At 43.8% G+C, this 22,658-nt stretch overlaps 1 protein-coding gene across 3 annotated transcripts in view; it reads right to left on the bottom strand.

Annotated features, from left to right (window-relative positions):
* Rapgef4 (Rap guanine nucleotide exchange factor 4) overlaps window positions 1-22,658 on the bottom strand; it is a 286,423-nt gene that overhangs the window by 99,801 nt on the left and 163,964 nt on the right. For 2 of the 3 annotated variants that reach the window (XM_052182692.1, XM_052182693.1), the window contains exons 3-4: window positions 18,774-18,846; window positions 14,843-14,862 (exon numbers count right to left, since the gene is read on the bottom strand). In XM_052182692.1, coding sequence (XP_052038652.1) covers window positions 14,843-14,862; window positions 18,774-18,831 — 78 coding nt within the window. In that variant the 5' untranslated portion in view covers window positions 18,832-18,846. Of the gene's footprint in view, window positions 1-14,695; window positions 14,863-18,773; window positions 18,847-22,658 lie in introns of those variants that run through there. The other variant, XM_052182691.1, reaches the window with a different exon arrangement.

Here is a 22,658-nt window from a genome sequence, read left to right as displayed (position 1 = left end):
CGTATAAAATATGAAAGCAGCCTGGAACAGCGACATCCCACGTAAAACACCGAGTCTGCTTCCTAGCTGCCTCATAAACCAGGCAGGCTCCCCAAACACCGCCTTTTTTGCCTTTCTTTTAAACCATCAGGTGGTAGTAGTGCAGACACACTACTCAATCACATATGCAATCTGTGTGCCTTCCATGCCAAAGAAGTAGTCCAGAAGCATTGGACTTTTAAAACTGTTATTATCTGTATATATTTCTTCCTTCTTCCTTCCATATTTTTCTAGTTTCTTGCAGTGTGCAGAAAAAGGTGGGGGGAGTCTCAAAAATTTAAAGCCTTATTATACTAGAGAAACAATTAGCCAAAGGAAATATAAGCATACCTCAGAAACCAAGCTGTTTCTCAAGGTTGAAGTTTTGCTGTTTCTTTGTTTTTGTTTTAACACTAAGTCATTTGAAAGGCTTTAGGAATAGTGGAAACATTTGCAGATACAATGAGAAGAAATCAAATGGTCTTTCTGCTCTTTCATCCACTAGAAACTTAAAGACTTTGGACGTTATAGTCAGGGATTTCACAGCATCTTGGGTGGGATATGTTAATTGCCACAGCCCCCTGATTAAAGCCTTTGGCCAGACTCGGGTTAGGCACTGTAGGGGTGCTGAGTAACACCATGCACCAGAGACCTTATTCCCGTCTGATTACCTCACCCAGAGCCCCAGGGCATGCACTAGGATTTACAGACATGAAATCAGAATGTGAAGGGAGTCAGGTTTGCTGAGCGGCACAGACCTCTCTGGACACTTGTCCCAGGGTGGCTCACCCCTGTAATCCCAGCACTCTGGGAGGCAGAGGCAGGAGGATTTCTGAGTTCGAGGCCAGCCTGGTCTACAGAGTGAGTTCCAGGACAGCCAGGACTACACAGAGAAACCCTGTCTCGAAAAACAAAAAAAAAAAACAAACAAACAAAAAAAAAAAGACTCCCCATGAACCTTGTTTCTTACTCTATCAAACTTTGGGACTACTACAATTCTCTGGTTTGTGTAGCTTAAACTTTTTTTTTTATATGGTAGGCTTCGTTCTAAAGCAAATCTCTGCTAAATAGAGACAGCACTGTTAATACAGCATCATCTTACCACAGAAGCCTAAAAGGATTGCCAAGAACTGAATGAGTTAAGGTTTTTTTTTTCCTGGCAAATGTGGTTTCCCTCCAAAAGGCAGGGTAGCTGGCCGCAAGAGGGTACTTCAGCCACACAGGAAGGAAGGGGAGGACAGGCAGCTCAGAGGTCCACAGTTCCTCTAAGAGGGAGGGAATCCCTCTCAGCGTGATTTAATCTTTCATGTAATGTTCTCGCTTCAGAACTGTAGAAGTCAATTGCCCTCTGGTGACTTACAGTGCCTGAAAACACTATAAATAACTGCTTTGGGTTTTGTTTTTCTTTAATTATTTGACAATACCATTGTTGCTTTTACTCAAGTAGCAACATTGAGAAGCGTTTCCCTCTGGTTATCACTAAGAGTTTAAACCTGTGACCTTAGCATGTTGTTGAAGGAGCGCATGGGACTCTGGGAGGATTCACAGCAGAGGAGACCCCAAGACAATACAGTGTACGGAAGAACTGTTTCCAGGCGTAGACCAGAATGTGAGTTCATTCCCCAACTACTCATGTTCAGCCATTCTCAGATTTAAAAGCAGACCTTCACACAAACAAAAACTGAGGTGAAACACAGGGTCTTCAGTTTTCTTATCTGATGCAGGGTAGTGGGGGAGGGGAGGCCATTCCATTCTTCGTAGCTAACCAAAGAGAACACAACACAACAAAGCAATGGAAGCAAGCAGAAGAGAAAGAGAAGGCATGAAGTTGTGGATTTACCTGTAAGAGGTTGTTCAGAACACTTACATATTAATTTCTGTATGCCCGTGCTTCAAGCCAATAACAGAATACCAACAATGCTTTGATGATTAGTTCCATTTCACAGATGAAGAAACTGAGGCAAAGAAAGGTTAAGTCCCTTGGGATCACCCTTCTGGCATTTGGGTTACATATACTGCCTTCCTATAACAGCTGAGAGGCTTAGCATTCCCAATATCAACAACGCATCTAGGACTCAGACATTGGTTTCTAATAGCATCTTCGAGTGAGAGGAAGAATGGATTATTTGGCAAAATGATTAATTATAATACTGGATGAGGGAATGTATTAGAAGTATTTAGCTTTAGCAGACAATGGTGCTCAAAAACAAAAGAAAACACAGTGAAATAGTTATGGAACAGTGGCACTAAAACTAGAATAATTTAAGGAATAGTGCCAGACCTTAGCACAAAGACTAAAACAGACATGCAAGGGTATGTAATGATATATGAAGAGACCAAATGAGTGATTGCAGGAGAGAGGCAAATCTCCCAGGAGGAAGAATTCTAAGTATGTATGTTGCTGTTGTGCTATCAAGGACCTGGGAAACAGCTCACCGTTCCCTTAGAAGTCCACCCTGGATTGTGCATGCTAACATCCTTCCACAGTTGTATGCAAAGGCAGGGCACCTAGGGACAGTGACCTCTTAGAGGGGATGCTTGCCAAGTACACCTTAACCAGGCAAGCAAGGTCTGCGGCAATGGCGGCTGGTCACACTGACGCAGCATATTTTGATATGATTAGATAAAAAACAGTCCACCTCTGTGCTTCCTCCCTGGAGGTCAGAAAATGAGTCTAATTTGAGGAAAAGACCAGATAAATCCCAACTGCAGGGTGGGGCACACTACAAAATGCTTGGTGAGCACTCTGTGAACCAGTCCCAAGTTATCAAAAGAGGAAGGTCTTAGGTAACGGGCAAAAGCTGCCCCAGAGGTGATGACTGAATGCCGGTATGTTATCTTAGATGGGATCTGGAAAAGGAAAGGGGCGTTCAATAAACATGAAGGAAGCTGGGTAGACCATGGCTTGGGGACAACTTTAAGTGCTCCAAAGGAAGAACTGCTAAGCAGTTCCATCTCAGAGGAAAGCAGCCTTAAGGGTGAAGAGGAGGTAAAGTCTTTATTCTCAAGGAAGGAGAACATGGAAAACCTGCGGGCGACATACCCGCCCTTTTAGTTCTGAAGGAAGCTCCCCAGACACAGTGATGACAGAAACTGAAAACACCAGAAGAAACTGGTGTGAAATAACCAAAAATAACTCTGGAAATGGGATAATATGGAAACTAACTTTGACAAGATACACAGATAATATGAATAAGAAATATTAATTTGAGAGGAAATTCCTCCCCTTGTATGGCTTAATCAATTTAAATCCTTTAAAATCTTTCTAAATATTTAATTGAAAAAAAATGAGTAAGAAACTATATACCATATGAACATATGTATGTATAGACACATGTATGCATATGTGTGTGTATATCTATACATTTCTCTGTGTGTGCATATACATTTCTCTATGTGTGCATGGGTTGTGACATGTGTGTATGACATATATGTGTTATGTGTGCAAGTGTGTAAGGGCATGCACAGCTATGCAACCATGTGAAGGCCAGAGGACAGCTGCCATCTGCTCTCTGACTCTCCCCTATGTTCCCTTGACACAGACTCTCTCACTTAACCTGAGGCTAGACTGGCAGCCAGGAAGCTCCAGCCATCCTCCTGTCACCACCCACTATAGCGCTGAGGGTACCTGTGTGCATGGTCACACGCGGCTTATGTGAGTCCTGCTGATTTGTACTCAAGTCTTCATGCTTGTGTGCAAAGGGCTCTTATCTGCTGAGCCATCTCTGCAGCTGTGTGTGTGTGTGTGTGTGTGTGTGTGCTAGATGGTGGCATTCTAAAAAGTTGTAAACATAGTTTCATGCTTTCCAATATTCAATATAAACTATCATACTTATGATTAGAAAAACACTATCTTGCTAAATTCATTGTGTTGCATCACTTAACTTTAGTCTCTCGGCAGAAACATTTCCTTTAGGCACACACTACAAACTCCGGTGACTTCACCTGAATACAAATTTGGCTCCCAGAATTTGACAACTTAAAAATCAAATAGATAAAGAAGAATTTGTAGGATATTCTAGAAAAACTAGGGCAAGTTATGTCTACTCTGTTTCATACTCTGTTTCAGCACTGACATCCAACTTGCTCAGAGACTTAATAAGATCGACCCTCTTAATCTCCCCCGCACACATGTTTAGAAGTCAGTGGGAAGGAAGCGGTAGTTCAGATTGTGTAGTATGCATGAGATTTTTGAGCATAAGACTTACTGCACTCATGGCTATTGAAAAATGTCGTGTCAACACTATTCTCTTAAGTGCTCCTGTCCCATTTCTTCCTCATAAGCAAGGAATGAAGAGGACCCAGGAATGGGGTATTGATTGCATTATGATGTTCTGAGTACCTCAATCCAAGAGGACCTGGGTTTTAGTTGTCAGCTAGATATGAATTCTCAGCAGTAAGAGATGGGGGCAGTGATTATTCCCCTTTCCTAACTAAGGAGCTGAAACCACAGTCGAATCACACTCTCATTAGTTGGCTCAGAGTTTTGGTGGAGGGGTCACATGACCCACATTAACTCCATCAGGTGTTCACACAAGGTCTCCTCACAGCAGATGCTGGGGTTCAGAGGAGAGGGACAAGAACTACTGGGGTCATATTTCCAAGTCTTTCAAAGCAGCAGGAAGTAGAGCCCTGGGCTCTTGTTAGCCCCAAGCCAGCTCGCAGGCTCTCCTCCTAAAGACCCAGGCAGTCAGCTCCAACTTCTACTCTTGATTGCTTTTAAGGTGGTCTTGTGTGGGTTTCTGTCTCCTGCACCTTCAGAGTCTAGAGCTACGGAGCAGGTTTGGTGGCTGCGGCCTGGTGTGGGGGAGCATCTGGGAGGTGACTAACCAAGCATTCTTCTTCAGGGACACTCAGCCTGCAGGGTGGAGGCTCATACTGTGGATATTTTTATATTTTGCCCTTTGTCTCTCATCTCCACTCTACCACACAGAATACACATAGAACGGCGCATTCACCTGCCCCTCTTGTCTTACTCTATGAAGTCAGGAACTTATTTTATTGCAATCTGACAGCCCAGGCTAAAGTACATAGCCTGCACAACACATAGTAGGTGCTTAGTCAATGTTAGCTGATTGCAAAAGGATTATATAAACTATGGTTATTTTTCTTATGATTACAGCATTAATTCACTCCTTGAAACTTTATTAATTGAAAATTTGCAAGCAGGCTAGAAAATTAATTTATTCAAGAAAAAAGTGGTTATTAACTCATGTAGTAGTGTAAGAGACTGTAAAGAGAATGATTAAACTAATTAAGAAAATAAATTGTTTCAAGCAGGCCATAACCATTTAGTATCACCAATTCGTATAGAAATAATTTGCGGGCCAAGTTTCAAATAATAGTCCTCTACCTGTTCATTAAATGATGCCCCTGAGGATGTTTATTAAGTAACACTTTGTTAGCTTGGTTCATTTGTTATTTGCACTTGAAATATTCCATAAATTAGCTTCTTACTAATGGGAAAGGTGACACCTGCAGTTATACACAGTTTGCTCACAAACATGAATTCTCTTAAAATATGCAAAAATCTAATAATGGAAGAAGCAAAAGTAATAAACTTCTGGCTGATTTGTGTCTCGTCTGTCATGTAATTTCTTTCAGATATATTCCATTACATTCATTCACAGGGCAAATGGTTTTGGGTACAAAGTCCTGGCATCTACCTTCCCATTATTTTCTGACCAAACATTTATTGTAATAGGCACAGATAGGGTGTAGAAGTCTAAATCGCCCCATTTCCTGGAATCTACCTTGAACTGTGACCTTGAACCTAGTTCCTGGAATCCTTTCTTACCCGGCTTCCCTTTCTCTCGTGGCAAGTGTGTCCTTCCACCCATCCAAGCAGAAGCCTGGGGCTCAGTCACTCTTACAGCTCCCTCGCTCCCTTCCTTCCCTCCTAGTTCATTCACTAAATAATCCCCCAGAATCAATGTCTAAATCCACCCTGCATGCAGTGCTGGTGCTGTGTACTTCCTTGCACCCTCCTAACCTCTGGCTTCCCACAAAGCACCACACTGGTTTCCTAGGAATCTCAGAATTTACACAGGCCATTTAGATTAGTCCTGTCCCCATCTGTTTATTTATGCAAATAAGTTTCCCCAATTCTTAACAAGGATAAAAACCAAAAATGAGTCGCAAAGCTGATATCAAACCCCATTTCATATTGCTACCTTAACTCTTTCATTTTGAGACAGTGCCTGATGTGGCCCGGTGTGGCCTTGAACTTGCAGTTTCACAGAGGATGACTTTGAACCCCTGATCTTCCTGATTCCACCTCTTAAGTGCTAGGATTGTAGGCGTTTACCACCATGCTGGGTTCCTAATCCTTTTCTTAATAAGTATCTCCAACTCACCCAGGAATGAGTTTCCAATAACAATGCATCTCAATATTTAATAATAATTACCTATAAAATATTCACAATGTTTCTATAGTTGTACACAGTTATTGAAGACTATCACTCCATCAAGGAGAAAAAAAATGCAATAAAAACATTTGGCCATCAGAAAAATTTTAGACGGCAAGACCTATGTTTCCACGCCTGCCAGAAGATGCCATGTGTGGGTGGGTGGTTCACGAGAGACTTCAAACCACAGCACCCAGCACAGTCCAGAGCTTCCAGGTTCACTCCGGACAACTAATACCTCGATAGTTCAAAGGAAGGAAAAGCTGACTTCTGTTTTGTAGACGACACAGTTAATACTGGGTTCAAGTGCCATGCTTGCGTGTTAGCAGTACATTGGTGCAAGCATTCAGTCACCCAGCCTAGGATGAAACCACATCACAGTAAGATCACATCCTCAGAACATGACCGGAAGGAGGAAAGGAAACTACACTGTCGGTAGCAAAGAACTTCCACCATATTTTAAATGAAAGCAGATCACTTGTCACAATGCTTAGCTCTGGTATAACAGAATTAAATGAGTACCCTCATAAAGAACTGCTGATCAACAGACCTGATCCTTGAGAGTGCTTGTCTGCCTTATGAGATGGAGCTCTGCACCTTTCTATGGACTCAGAGGCTAGACTGCATTCTGGAAAATTAACCACCACCAGCATGATATAATTGAACTGTAGACATTCACATATAGATAGATGGACAGATGCATTGTCAATGTGGATTTATTTGAATGTTCTCAAGTCCTAGAAATTTTATAAAATGACATTTACTATTAACATCTCCATTCAAACATCTTGTTTTCTATAACTGAAACTTCAATGTTAGAAACACCGATAGAAAGTCCAGTTAGAAACGCTGGAGTGACCACCAGAGGGAGCCCGAGTGTTTTTCTGAGTATGCAAAATACCAAAAAGGGATAAACCTTACAAAACATAAAGCTAGAAAGTAGAGGGAGAGGGGCTGCAGTCGTTTCAAAGAATGCCTTCTTGACTGGCAGGTGCATTTGCGTCTATATTACAAACCCCCTCGCCCAGCAGTGGCCGATCCCAATGCTTTGACATTTATAAAAAAAAAAAAAAAGGAAGAAAAAGATGATTAGACAAACGTAATCTTTTAAAAAAAATTCACATACCCTAAAGCTAGAAGGTCCAGGGGGAAGTGCTCTGATAGCATCCATAGTTCTTGCTGTGCCCCACGCAAGCCTTCTTCAGCTTTTCTTAAAGTTCCTGCTTTCCTTCTCTATTCTGGTCCATCTTTGTGGTTAACTGGGGAAAGGCTTGGGTGTGGTTTCCTCACTTGCTTTGGGATCAGGCTATCAAATTACAGCACTTGGTGTGACTTGGGATTTTTTTTCCCTTCTCCTGTCTGAGCCAAATGATGAGGCATTAAGAAGAATGACTTCCCATTTGTCATTTGGAAGTGTCCCTAGAACCGAAGAAGACTGGACCAGGTTCTAAACAGGAAGAAAGAGGACCTCCTCTAAGATTTCTAGAACTGAGCTCATGTAAGCCAGACCCACAGGCCCAGCTCAGCTGCCCCCAAGCCAGAAAATTGTCCCTGGACTGAAGTTATCCAGACAAGGGCATGATCTTAGCTACCTAACATAACAGCTTACACTGGACAACATTATCAAACTATGCAATTCCCATCTTGTCAGGCTTTTTCTTATGGTCTATTGAGGGCCATAATCATCTATCTACAAGGAAACTGAAACAGAGTTTCAGTTCATTATTGATAATAATTAAGTATCAAGGACATAAACTTAGATGAACTTTTATTTCTGGAGACACAAATGTGAATGCTGGATTCAATCGCATTGATATCCTCTGAGACAGAATTTTTCTGTCTTTCTTGGCCTCCAATTACAATTGAAATCATGTCAGAATGAACTGAATAACTTAGCCTTCTTTCCCGAGTTTCTTTTGCATGTCTAGATAGGATAATTGTATAATATATGCAAATAAATTAGTGCAAACAAATCGAATTCTGCAGGGTTAGGTCCTTGGCTGGATGCTGTTAGCCTCAACGTGCTTATTAAGGCTTCAGATACAGACTCAGAAACATTATTAACGAATTTAGGAATGACGCCCAATCGGACGGGACGACTGACAGTTAGGAAAACTGGATTGAAATATAAAATGACCTTGATGGACAGGAAGGGAAAAGAGGGCACCATTCAATAGAAATCTTTGCAAAATAATTCACTCAAAAGACGCCGAGAACAGGAGTGGCGAGCAAACACTGACTGCACAATTAGACAGGGGCTGGAGGTCAGAGTGAACAATAGGCTTCAGAGACGTCAGCAACCCAGTTCTGTCATTTTAAAAAAAAAATGGCATGATTTTAGGAAAAGCCAATGGGGAAACTGGTAAGTTAATTCCACCTCTAGATACAAATTAGATAAGTCTAGGAGAAGAGGTATTGCTTGGACCCAAACACTTATACCTTAGAAGGTAGGTCTGGAAGGCAACATTGCTTTAAAATTTAGGTCTGATGACATTAACCTCATTGGAGAAAGTTTTCAAACTCAGTTCCTTTGTTCATGTAATGCTCACAGCCTAGAATTTTTCCCCCTTCTACTTGGGTATCACTTTTTCTCCATGGGGATTCTCTGAGCCCTAACCTCCCCCCCCCAAGACCCCTGCAAGGCACCCTGCCCTGCCATACTGTATGTATTCCCACAAACGGCTACCAACCAACACTGGACAACGATGCCTCTCAACCCCTGACCTGGCATGACTGCTATGGTCTCATTCTACAGATGAGGAACTAATCCAAGGAAAAGACTTAGACGCTGTCAGAGCTGGGACTTTCACTAAAGGCTGGAGAGCTCTTAAGGCCACACTCTGCTGCCCCCTGGGCACCCACAGCATCCTATTGTGTCTGGCTCCATCTGGGGCTGCGCTACCTAATGGGAAGCGCCAAGTTTTATTTAATTTCCATAGACCCATTCAGAACCTGGGATTGATCAATGGTGTATATTAAATTCAAAGTTTTGAACAAGTAGGTAATATATTCTATGGACATTTCTGAGACAGTATTTGATTGAAAAAAGTAGAAAATAAAATTATAATATAATGAAGAAAATTTAAATAGTATTGAAAACTGGCAGAAACCTGAATCATAGTACTAATAATGTTTGGGCAGGTTTAGAAAATGTAACAGAGTGGAAACCGTTGCATATCTTTATATATATATATATATATATATATATATATATATATATATATATATATATATATATTCATATGTATGCATCTACATACAGTATGTGTATATCTATGAATACTTATCAGCTATTGCAAATATGATTTTCCCTAAAGGCAAACAGAATTACTTTTTTAAAAAAAATCTTTCTGTGGACTCAGGAAAGTTTTCTTGATGTGGAATGAAAATTCTAAATGGTGGGGAGCTAGAGAGATGGCTTAGCAGGAAAGAGCACTGCCTGCTCTTCTAGGAGCCCTGAATTTCATTCCCAGCGCCCACATGGCGGCTCACAACCATCTGTAATTACAGTACCAGGGAATCAAATGTCTTCTTCTGGCCTCTAAAAGACCGGGCACATATGTGGCACACAGGCATACACGCAGGCAAAAACACCTATACACATATAAGCAAGTAAATAAATAATCATTTTTAAAATAAATTATAAATGACAGTTTTAGACTGGCTCATTCCCCCTGAGGAAAACTGCTTACTGCCCTTACCGTAAGACAGATCTGCAATTTTGTCATAAGTTCTCACAACAGAAATGATTAAAAACTCAACTATACCAAACCTAAAAGATGCTAGATCTGAATTGGCTGAGATTACTCCAGCCACCCACAATGAGGAAGAAGATGATTCCCTGCAGTGCAAGATAAAAGGTTTCTAAAAGACATCAAGGCTGGCAGTGTCTGTCTGCCACCCAGCCAGGAGGGTAGTGCTTTAGCATACATATGACATGAGGCTCCCAGCCATCCATGGAGCTGTTTCCCAGGGCAGAGTCATCTAGCAGCCTTATCTCAGGACAGGCCATTTATCAAAACGAAAGGCCGGAAGAAGCTGCCGGCTGGAGGGTGGGGGTGATCTCGGGCTTCGTCGTTAGTAACATTATTATTTCAGGCATCAAGCTCTGCACTGGCCCGATTCTCTGCAATCTCCTGCCCACCTCCAAATCTGCTCCCTGAAGACAATTGTGAGAATATTCTCGAGCACAGTTCAGTGACAGAGGCATAGCAAATCTCACCTGAAGCATACGAGCTCTGTGTCAAGATGTTTTAAAGACCGTGAAGAAGCATGAGAAACAATCCTCAGAAAGACAGTGATATTATAAAAATCATTCTAAAATATACAGGATACCCCAAGGCTTGCCTGTTCACCACAAAAAAACTCACAGCCTGCAGGTACTGGGCCCGATCTGGGAAACATTCAGATGCCACCAACACGTAGCCAGACTGACGAAATGCCCAGGTTTCAGGATCTCCCTACATCTACTGCTTCCTATTTAGACAAACAGCAGCTACAGACCATCTTAACAATTCAACCACGGGGCCACCACTGCAGAAACGGGAGAGAAACAGGAAGAAACAAGACCGTCCACTTCTACAGCAGCAGAGGAAGGGAGGGGAGAAAAGGCACAGAGAAACCCCACCAGGACATTCCTCCCATAAAACGCATAACTCACAAATACAAAAACAAACAGGCCTTTGGAAGCCGGGGAGCTGAGGTTGTCCTTGGCACCTTGGCCATGGAGTCACTGGTGTTTTCTGGGAGGTGGGGCAGAGTAACATTTTGGCTGGCTGGCTGGGCCACCCTTCCTAATAGGCCAGTTTTTTAAATGAGTGTTTACACACCATACAAGTTGCTTGACCCAAGAACAGCCTGGCTAAATCTAATCTCCACTCTGGTGATAAGCAATGTGCCCTTCAGATTCAGAAAAGGCAGGCTTGGGATTTTCTAAGGCTTTAGAATCTCACCGTTCTGTTCTGTGAGACCTCTCTTTGCAGGCTGTGTCAGTAATGGGTACACTCACATCTCACTGGTGCTGGGTACAGAACCGGCTAAACCACAAGGAACCCAGGACAGGAAAACGGCTACTGAGGGCAAGCACTGAACCCAGGACTAGATGTTTTCACAGACTCTGGACCTGTTGCAGGCATTTTATAAGCAGGAACTTTAAAGTGGGCTCCACAGAAAACCCTGTGGACCCAGCATCTCTGCTGAAGCTGCAGTGGACAGGGTCTGCCTGGCTTTAATGGACTCTCTGAGATGTGTTTATGATTTAAGTTTGTATGAGGACACACACTTCCCTTTCTCATTATCTGACCCAGGATTGCATGAACGCAGTAAAATCATAGCTGGCACACACTCAATCTGATCTCTCTAACTTTGACGACTGACAGCAGAAAAGAGAAAGAAATGTCACTAAACACTGCTAACGTCCCTAACATCCCTAACGTCCCAACAGTTGCCTGCCCCCTTCCCTTGTCCTCTCCTTAATGAGGTGCTTCACACAAACAGATTCGTGCAAACTGATTCCTTACCAAGTTATGGTTTAAAACCTTAAATCTTCCAGGTGACATCCCAAAATGATTCTTACAAGAGGCCCGCCGGTCGTTTGGAAGGGAGCCACTCTCCTTCATGCCTAGGTGTGCCCAGATCTGCCGGCACTTGGAATCACTGAATCACTGTCAGATTTGAGGGGGCCTGCCACAGACAGCTCAGTGTCGGTTCTGCAACTGCAGCAGTGTAGAAACAGCCCATTGCTGTATTGGTTCCACAGTCTCCTCTAATGCTTCTCTCCACCACCGTGGAGGTTCTGGTGTCCTGGGGCCACCCTGCATTGACTGGTGGCCCTGGCCCTTAGAGCTGGTAGTAGACCAAACAATCCAGCAAGTGGCTCTATGGGACTGAGGATAAAAACGTTCTATTTATGCCCAGTAAGATCAGGTCTGGAAACAACACAGAGCTGGCGAGGTAATTCAAAATGCTACATATTGATGTTTGATTAAAAGTTACTGATTGTGTTTGATTAAAAGTTAAACATGGTGATTAACAAACCTGTGAGTGGAAGCCAGAGAGGAGAATGGATTCTTTCTATAAAGAATCTGTGCAGACGCTGTGGCAATCATCTGAGCGCTTTCATTTCATCCCACGGGCATGCTATCGTTATTTGGGAATGCCTGGGAATGGTGTCTCTCAGCATGTATTTAAGGAAGAGAAAGGATGAAAGAAAACATGATATCCCAACTTGTCCCTTTAAAGGGAAATTTTTCAATTAGCCCCACTTTAAGGTCCTCAGGCCTCCTTTTATCTCTCTGCAACTTCAACTCTACTTATGAATGTCTTTCATCTCCTCTGCCTTATTTGACTGCACTGGAGATTTTTTTTTTCCAAATTGCACGTGGTACCATTGCATCTATTCTGTTTGCTAGTATGGAGTACATGTGCATTATGACTTGCTAGAGAACGATCAAGAAGAACCCCAGGAAGTTTCTGCCAGTTCTAATGCCAGGCAGAAAACTTACCCAGTCCCCCAAATCTTTCAGGGTAATATGTCACTCACAATTCACTGGATCTGAGGTTCTGTAAACCTCAGATTCCTATTTTTTGTCTGGAGATAAGCGCGCAACAGCTGTTGGTCCTCTGTGGGTCCCACTGCAGGGGGCCACAACCTAAAGGTCACCCAGAGACTAAAAGCAGTGGAATTTCCTTTTGAAGCTTAGACCATGTTAGCTCCCCCAAGGCTCTGGCATTCTGTGTATTCTCCAAATCACCAGCTGTCCCTTGGTGAGGAAGTTTGAGGCCATTTTACCATCTAGATTTATCTCACAATCTGTAGGCTACCTGTTACAGTGTGGAAGCTCTGGGCCTTCCAAATTCAAAATGGTGGCACGGTCAGCTTGCTACTTTACACTACTATAGCCTGTTGCTTGGGAATCTTGTGAGGCTAATTCTCTGTTTTATTTGTTTTATATGTTTTCATTTGTTTGTTTGGTTGGTTGGTTTTGCTTTTGCTTTTTTAAAAAGGGGTGAGGGTATTTTTCAGAAAGAAAAGATAGCTAGAAAATGATGCTTGAGAAAATATTAATTACAACAACAACAATCCTAACATCTCTCGGCTCCAGTATTCTCTCTCTATGCTTTTAGAAATGATCTCATTCAATATTCATCATGGACTTTTGAGGTAGTCAGGACTAACAGCCACATCTTTAAAATGAGACACAGATGTTTAGGTAACCCAAATAGCTTGTACAAGGCCTACAGCTGGGCTCTGAAATGCTTTTGCTGAACTAAATAAAGTCAGAACTTGGTGTGACACTTATAGTAGCATTGCTAAGACTGGAAACCCCTTTCTGAAGTGGTAGATCAGTGGCATGGGATCCCAGCCAGCTCTGCAAAGACCAGAATTGTGAAAAGAAGATGGCTTAAGGGTCAGCTCTCTGAAAAGGGATACACACACCGCTTGAATTTAATGAAAACTATATATCTGCCCACAGTTGCAGAACTGAGAGTAAGAAGGGGAAGGGAAACAATTCAGTAACATTGTCACATAGGCGTAGCAATCAAGAACAGTATCACAAGCTGGTACATATGAGAACTAACCCAATGTCTCTAGGATTACCCTTAGGCATTCTCACCCTTAAGCCTTCCATGTTGCTGTGTAAGACTACAGTGTATTTAATAGAATAACCCATCCATCATAACAGGTGAGAGACAAGCCCCTGAGGTGATCTCACCCTTAGCATATATCCTAGATGCTGTTGGTGGCAGCAGTTCCTTGTTACATTTGTTTGTTTTTTGAGACAGGGTTTCTCTGTGTAGCCCTGGCTGTCCTGGAACTCCCTTTGTAGATCAGGCTGGCCTCAAATGCAGAGATCCACTTGCCTCTGCCTCCTGAGTGCTGGGATTAAAGGTGTGTGCCACCATACCCAGCCCTGGAAGCTGTATCTTAATAGTCTCTCTTACCAGTTTTCAGAAGCCAACTATAGCAATTAGTCACCCCCAGTTTGCAGAGAGAAATGGTGACCTCACTTCATGTGGATATAATGAGGCAAATTCATCAACAGACCCTGGCTTTCATCATTTCCATTCCCATTAAGGAAAAGCAACTGGTTTTCTTCACATTCTTATAATAATTTGTTCTATTGATGGATATGCAACACAGGGGAAAAAGAAACCACTTAGCACTTACATGCTTTAGCCTAGAATAAACTTTCTTTGGACTAAACACCAGAAACATGTGACAGTCATGTTTGAGCAGTCGCCCTGCTCTCCTGGGTATTTTGAATGACTCACCCAAGATGCCACAGTAAGATTAGAAAACCTTTTATTGCTCTGTCAACTGTGGATGGAGCGCTTCCTTTGCCTGGAAGGTCACCGTGCTTACATTTTACCTTATGACAGTTTATAGAATGGAGGCAGAGAGAGTAGCTACTCACATTCTCCTTGTCAGGAATCCCTAGAGGGGGAAAGAGAGACAAGAGAGGCCATAAATTGTACGATCAGTGTATACAACTGCACCCAATCCTTAGCTGAAGGAAGCCCAGCGACACTTGTGTATTTTCTACTTGTGCACCCATGAAAGCTTGCAAGGACTGCTTGGAAAGATAGCAGCAGCCATGCAAACTAAGGATCTGGAAAAGAGAGCTATGTGCCCAGGCAACAGAACCCAGACTTATTTTGTCACATGCTTTATCCTCCCAGGGGTAAAACTCTCTCCGTGACTCCTTTACACCACGCAAGCAGCTAACCACCCTGACTGGAGACCAGCACACTTAGAACTGGGGACGGGTCTATCTATTCCGCAGTTGCACACATTCAATATTTACGACACAAAGCACCTTGCTCTGCTCCAGTGATCTGACTTCAGTGCAATCAACATAGAGCAAGTTTGTTGTGAGCAGAGCCCCTTCCTGTTGTGCCCAGGCCAGGGTTTTGAAAGCAAGGGTTCTTCTACTCTCAGTTCCCTTAGCTAAGGAAAATCCACGGTTCTTCCATGTAATCACATGTTCATTCATTTACAAACATTTCACCAGCATCTACCACAGGCAGCCCCGGTTCCCTTTCCTCTCGGTGGATGCAATAAGGAGGCAACTGTGGGAACACACTAAGCTTGGGCTAGCAGGCACAAGAGGTACATTACAGGCACAGAGGAAAAACCTGCACAGATGGACCTCCTGTGTGACCTTGCTTTCAACCAGTGGCTCGGTGTAAGGTGATTTGCACCACAAGACTACAGTGTATCCAGATTCTAAGTATACATGGTACTGTTTCCAGATATGGCCACACAATAGCCATTTCAGCCTTAACAGACTGGAGCGGTTGGGGTAGCAGGCAAGAGGCCTCGGACTAGAAGAGATCATTGGAAAACTTGATCTAGTTGGAGCTCTGTCCCTTTAATCTGAAGAGTCTCAATACACAAATACTCAGTGAGGAAGCAGGAGATGTGACAGGCAGGTCTGCCACAGCATCCCAGATATGTCAGAAGGAGCCAGGTGGCTTGTGACATTGCTCTGAAGTTCATCCTCCACCCACCCACCGAGTCAACCATCCAACCAGCAGTCATGGGTAGGACCAGAGTAGACTTCCCGAGGAGAGCCAGGGTACAGCGGACTGACTCCTGGCTTGTTCAGTAAGTAGAAGATACAGTTACACAGATCACTATATACGGACAGCTGGGCCTTAGGCTACCTTTGGGAAGCTACTACAAAAGGTGATTTTTTTTTAAGCCAGTTCACAGTTGGGCTAAGGTGCGAAGGTTCTTGGACTGCTAGTTTCCATGGAAGGCTATGGCCATCAGTGAAAGGCTTTGCACAGCAGGGAGATAAGAAGAACAAAAGGGTGGGGGAGAGCTTTCTAAATTAAAGACAGCTATTGGTATTATACACTTGTAACCTAGTATCAGAAGGCCGAACCAGGATGACTACGAGTTTGAGACTAGCCTGGGGGGTCCTTAGTAAGACTCTATCTCAAAAAATAGGGGAGTGGTGGTGAGATAGCTCAGCGGGTAAAGTACTTGCTCCAAGCTTGACCTGAGTCCAATCCCTTGGACCCACGTGGTGGAAGGAAAGACCTGCCTCACTCGTGTAAAGTTCCCTCTGATTTTCATGCATATGGTATGGCTCATACTTGTACAAACATTCACAGAACAAACAAATTAGGAACACATGTAATCAATAATCATTTTTTAAAAAGGCTGCCACTTGACATGGTTCAATTAAGCAATTATAATAAAGATATTAAGCTTGGGAAATCTGAATATTGGCTTGATGGTGGATATTTTTAAGGGGAATGGTGGCAGCTATTTCATTGGGTTGAAGTTCTGAATACATGTGGAAAAGCCTGTATTTTCAAAAAGGCCTCCTAGCTGGGGCGGATATATATATATATATATATATATATATATATATATATATATATATATGTGTGTGTGTGTGTGTATATATATATATATGTATGTGTATATATATATATATATATATATATATATATATATGTAATCCTAGACACTAAGGAGGCCGAGGCAGGAAGATTGTGAGTTTGGCTGGTCTCAGGTGTGCAGTAAGACAGTGTGAAGAAAGGGGGGATAGAGTGAGAGAGCACAGAGTCCAGGCTTTTAGGAGAAGATAAGGGTCTGTGAAAGAGTGCAGACTGCAAGTGTTGAGAGGAATGCAGGAACAGAAGGACCATGCAACAAGGCCCCACGATCCCAGAGACAAGAGCAAGGCTGGAAAGTTATTAAATTAATAAGAACAACAGGAGCCACTGAGTCTCTTGGTGACGTTAACTGCAGAGGAATTCATTTAAAGTCCTGGGCAGAAGCCAGGCTTCAGGGGGCTGTGATTGGCTGGGGTGAGGACCTGATAGCTGATATGTTATGCGAGATTATTATGTGCCTGGCACTCTTTTAAACTCGTGACACATTTTGATTCATTTAATACAACAACCCTATAAGGAAACTGAGGCAGGAAACATCAGTGGTTTGCCTGTGGTCACATAGCTAGGAGATAGCACAGCTGATTTTTTTTTTTTTTTAAAAACTTGGGCATTCCTAAGTGAACTGGTTATTCCTGGCTTAGCCAAGTGGGGGAAGAAAGAAAGGGAACTGAGGAGAAGGAGGAGAAGAAAAAGGAAGGGAGGGAGGGAGGGAGGGAGGGAGGAAGGAAGGAAGGAAGGAAGGAAGGAAGGAAGGAAGGAAGGAAGGAAGGAAGGAAGGAAGAAAAGGCTGGCCTCCCTCTTTCCAGCTCCCTTTTTGGGGAGGCAGATGGGGGGAGGTGGAGGTTGCTATAGAGAAAGGCAGTGGCAGCAACAGGGTAGGGCAGAAAGTGAGAAATCCTGAAGATCCTAGACAAGCAAGGAGGTGGCCCTGCAGAAACTAACAAACTGGGAATGAGCGGGACATTCCAGGAGAGAGGAAGGGGACGATGCTCAGGGCCGCATCCAGAGGTGCCCGTCAAAGTGCCACAGGGTCAACTTCAATACTCCACGCTTGGTACTTTGCTTTACACACACACACACACACACACAGGCACCTGGAAGAGGGATGGGATGGAGGGAAGAGGACTGAAGAGAGGGCTCACTAGCTAAGATCATGCACTGCTCTGCCAGAGGACTGCAACAGTTCCTAGCACCCATGTCAGATGGCTCACAGATGCTTCAAGCAATCTGATGTCCTCTTGTGGCCTCTAAGGGAACCTGCACGTACACAGACACACACATCAAAACAAAATCAATCTTTTAAAAAGTACCACACAACTCACCCTACCACTATTTTTCAACCTCAGCCAGAAGTGGGTCTCATACAGGAGTCTGATTTTTTGGCTGGCATATGTCGAAGGCATATACCACACCACTTAGCTACACATACATTTGTGAAGTAAGTACCAAAGTTAAGCTGCCCATCACCTTCCTGTGTGGTAGAGCACCTAGCACCTAGAACCTAACAAAAGCCTCAAATTGGACGGGGCCATTTAACAAGAACAAATGACTTAAGCATCTCTCTTTGGTCAATGGAACTAAACTAAACAGGAGCTAGGTTCGGGGCATCCACATGTGCTGAGTCAAACACAGTTTAGGAATCCCATTTTGAAAAGGACACAGAAATACCCCAAGCATGTGGATGTCCAGCATGTGGATGTCCCAGCCTGCACTAGAGCCAGCACTCACAACTAGTGAACACCCCATAGTGCAGACCACATGTGCAGTATAGCCCCAATGTGAGCTGCTGGTCTGTTACCCCAGAGTCGGGGTACACAAGAGTCGGGGTGCCTACTCTGCCATGCTGGTGTACCACATTTTGTTGTTGTTATTACATGAAAGCACATCCTACACAACAAATCTTCAGACACAAAACATTCACATTTCACTTACTGTCATTGTTGGAGCCCGTTTCCATAACACCATAGGGAGGAGCCAGAAGTCCGGCCATATACTGTCGGTATTTCTGCAAGACAAGATCAGACAAGATTGTGAAGTCAGCACACAGGTAATTACTTGCTTGGGGTTTAGTTCCTTTATTTACATGTAAAAGAGCAGAAACCCTCCGAATCTCTTATTTAAAGAGTCAGAAAGCATGTTCTCTAGGGCTCTGGGTTTAAACTAAGGATGTGGGGATCAGGGAGGGGCTTCCTGGGTGAGATTGTGTGTGTCCTCTTCGAGGGGCAGGGCTCCACCCAGCTGCTTTATTTACATGTTATGCATTTGTGGAGATGGAGTGAAGGGGTTCCTACCTCTCCACACCCAGTATTCACAGGCACCTGAGGACCAGCGCTGAGTGTTTACAGGTTCAGACGCAGTTACCTCGCTGCCTACCTCCGAGGTGAATGCCTCCGAATCAGCCTCTTTCAAAGCTAAAAGAACTGCGCAGCGGCTCTTGGAATGTGTCTCTTTGAGAGACGCTGCCGACTGACTTCCATTTGCCTGCTTCCTTTCACAGGGGACACCTGCCTGCTATGTGACCCCTCCAGAGCACTTCTGTTACGCTTATTCGTCAAATAAAACCACCTGGCTTAATTTAGATGCTCCTGAATTGTCTTCCCCTGGCTTTGGGTCCAGGCATGCTCTGAAACTTGGGGCTTCACGATGTGTGTGAATAGCGTCTGTGTGTGTTGGGTGGGAGGGATAAGGTTTGCTGAGCATCAGGCTAGAAAGGAGGGGCCTTTACATCTCAGGCAATAAATGCAGCTTCCTCCCTTGCACAATGAACGGTGGGTAATTTTCCTGATCCTGCGGTATCATGTATATTTATGGTTTATAATCAACATCCAAAGAGCTAGCTCCCCATTAATGCGTATCCCACAAACACTGGCAGAAAGCCTTCATCTGTAGCAATGGGCAGCTGGTGACACGTGGTACCCAGCAGCCATCTGGCCCATTTTGACAGTGTTGTCATGGTACTTCCTCTAACAAGCCTTCTAGCCAAGGTATGACTAGCTCCTCCCACCCCATTTTCCCCCCTCTCAGGTAGGAAATGCTAAAGCAGCTTGTGTGCATGCCAACATTAAGATGGTGGATTACACCCCCGCCCCCCATCTCTGAGCTCATCACTCAGACATGCCTACGGCACTATTATCAGTCCCTTCACACCTTCTCAGTTCTGGATCTCTTCTTTCTTACAGTATCATCTACCTTCTTCCTCCTGGTATGACACTCTGGGCATTCAGCTAACTTGTGCTCTACACAGACAGTTTCAAAGAGGGCATAAGAGAGCTGTTACATTCTGAGAAAGCTTTGTGACCCTCCTTCAACCCTTTGCGTTCTTTTTCTTGTGCTTTATACGAACCCCTTGCAGGCTTCTAAAAGAAAGACCTCCTGTTAAATTTAAGGGGCCATTTTAGTTTGCTCAGAAATCTTCTCTCGGGACTGATGGTGCTCTTTTGTCTCGGTGCCTTCAGTGGTGATCCCCATAGACTTGGGAAGCACCACTGACCTTCCTCCAAGCCCAGAGTTCCTGGCCCGTGGTTCCCCCAGTGTGAATCCGTAGAGCTGTTGCTTTGAGAACAGGAACGAGGGAAGACCAGGTCAGCTGAATTTAGAGATGTATGTTTGGACTTTGCATCACTGAGTGTCAATGTCCCAGGCACTGGGCACACTACAGTGGGACAGAGACAAGGATCCTTGCTCTAGCCTGAGATCTAGTTACTGAAACACGGGGCAAAGGACTTGTGATTCCTGTATTAGCTCCCCGTTCTCCATGGGGTTCCCATCCCAAGGCCAACAGCGGAGGCCTCCAACCCTGGACATCACCAACCTCTAGCTGTGCTGGTGTTACCCAGTCACACATACATATGATGAAGTTTACTTTCAAAATTAGGTACACTTGCATGTGCATGTGCACATAGGCATATGCCACACACACACACACACACACACACACAAACACAGGATAGTCTACAGTGTGATGTATACAGTATGATACTTTTTTGTAGTAATACAAGAACAGATGCTTGTGTGTAAATAAAAGGATCTGCAACCATGAAGAGCATCTCTGAATGTAAGAGGAGGGTGACAAGAGTGCTTCTGGAAAGAGTGGATGTGGTCGAGGGCGAGTAGAGAGAGACACTGCTTCCACCGTACACACTTTGGAACTTTTGACTTGATATGGCTTGCTTCCTGTTGCCTTCCCCTCGGGGCACCAGAAGAGGTCACATTCTTTGCTACTTTATATGTGTTAATAAACTTAATTCAAAGCAAGCTTTCCATTATGAAAGCACATGTAATGAAATGAAGAAACTATGCAATCAAAAATGAAAAATAACAGGAGTTATGAAAAATAACAGGTCATGTTTACACGCAAGGTTTACCCTCTCAGTCTGTCCCATCCTTTGTCCCACTGCTAGCAGAAAATCTTCCAGATTGACTGCCCACAGTCAGTTAAATCATCTCCCAAAATGCAGGTCATATTGACTGTTAAGTTGTCTGAAATTCAGTTATCATGGAGAGAGACAAGTTGTTCCCACTGTTCCTTGACCCAATTCCTGCCCCTGCCCCTGCCCCTGCCCCTGCCCCTGCCCCTGCCCCTGCCCCTGCCCCTGCCCCTGCCCCTGCCCCTGCCCCTGCCCCTGTGCCTGCCCCATTGAATCTGTAGACATGAGAAAACAACTCTTGGGAGAAGCCACTACATTTCTCACAGATTGTTATGCAGCAAGAGAAACCTAACAGGGAACTTGGTATCTGATAGTGAAGTTACATTGTAACAAAACATAAACCATGTGACTTTGATTTGAAGATTAGAGTGAGAGGGAGCACTGTGGCCTGGAGGGCTGTGGACAGCTGCTTAAAGGGGAGGATGGTAGAGAAAAAGAATACTGGCTCTTGTTGCATAACCGGTGCCCATGTAAATCCTGACCTTAAAGATGTAACTGATGAGCTAACCTGTGTGGCTAAGATGCCCAGAGAACAGCATATGCCAACTGCTTCTACCAGCCTTGTCTTATAGTGTCCAAGTACAAATGAGCTGAGTGTGGAATCGTGCTGTTTACAAGCAGAATACAGATTAAGTATTAATCTGTATATTAATATACAGATACAATCAGAGTACAGGTTAAAGTTTTATAGGGTTTTAAAATAAGATCCTTTCTCATCTCCAATCTCTTAGCAGAGAGTTCTAAACAGATGAGACTAGGGACAGAGATAAGGCCAGAGCTCTGTTTGGAAGACAAAGCCTTAGTGTAAAGGGGCAAAGAGCTGGCTATAAACCTTGGATGGTATTCGGGGAGGCAGAAAGTGTTCTTTATAGACGCTGTGTTCCAGCCACAGCAAGAAAGAATCAAGGCAGAAAGGAGCAGATGCAACGTCAGCCTTCTGTCCAATAAAGTGACTGTAAGCTGACACCTAGGAAACTCACTAATATTTTAAATAGACGACACCCTATTGGACTAAAAAATATGACAATAGACAGTAAAAGGAAATTTTGGTTCCCTGAAGGCCTTTGAGGATGAAGAAAATGACTCAGTTGTACACGGACTATTTTTTTTTTATGAAAAAAAAAAAAAGATACAGAAACAGCTTCCAGGGAGCCACACTGGATCTCAACCAAAGAACTGTAGCCATTTTTTTTTCCCCGACTGGAGTGTTGAGTTCCTGGACTGGGGACTGTTGTCTGCAACTCACACCAATCCCTCCCTTTTGGAGAGGGGTGTTTGCTGAGCCCCTGCCCCATCACCACCAGTTAGCAAGCATCTAACTTCTTATTCATGGCTGTCCAATGGCGACGAACACCAGGAGCTGTCCCTGAGAAATAGCATCTGTGAGAAC

This window comes from Apodemus sylvaticus, chromosome 5 (genome assembly GCF_947179515.1).
Source record: "Apodemus sylvaticus chromosome 5, mApoSyl1.1, whole genome shotgun sequence".
In the NCBI taxonomy this organism is placed as follows: domain Eukaryota; kingdom Metazoa; phylum Chordata; class Mammalia; order Rodentia; family Muridae; genus Apodemus; species Apodemus sylvaticus.
Note: the sequence above shows the minus strand (reverse complement) of the source record. Positions and strands in the feature narration are given on the sequence as shown.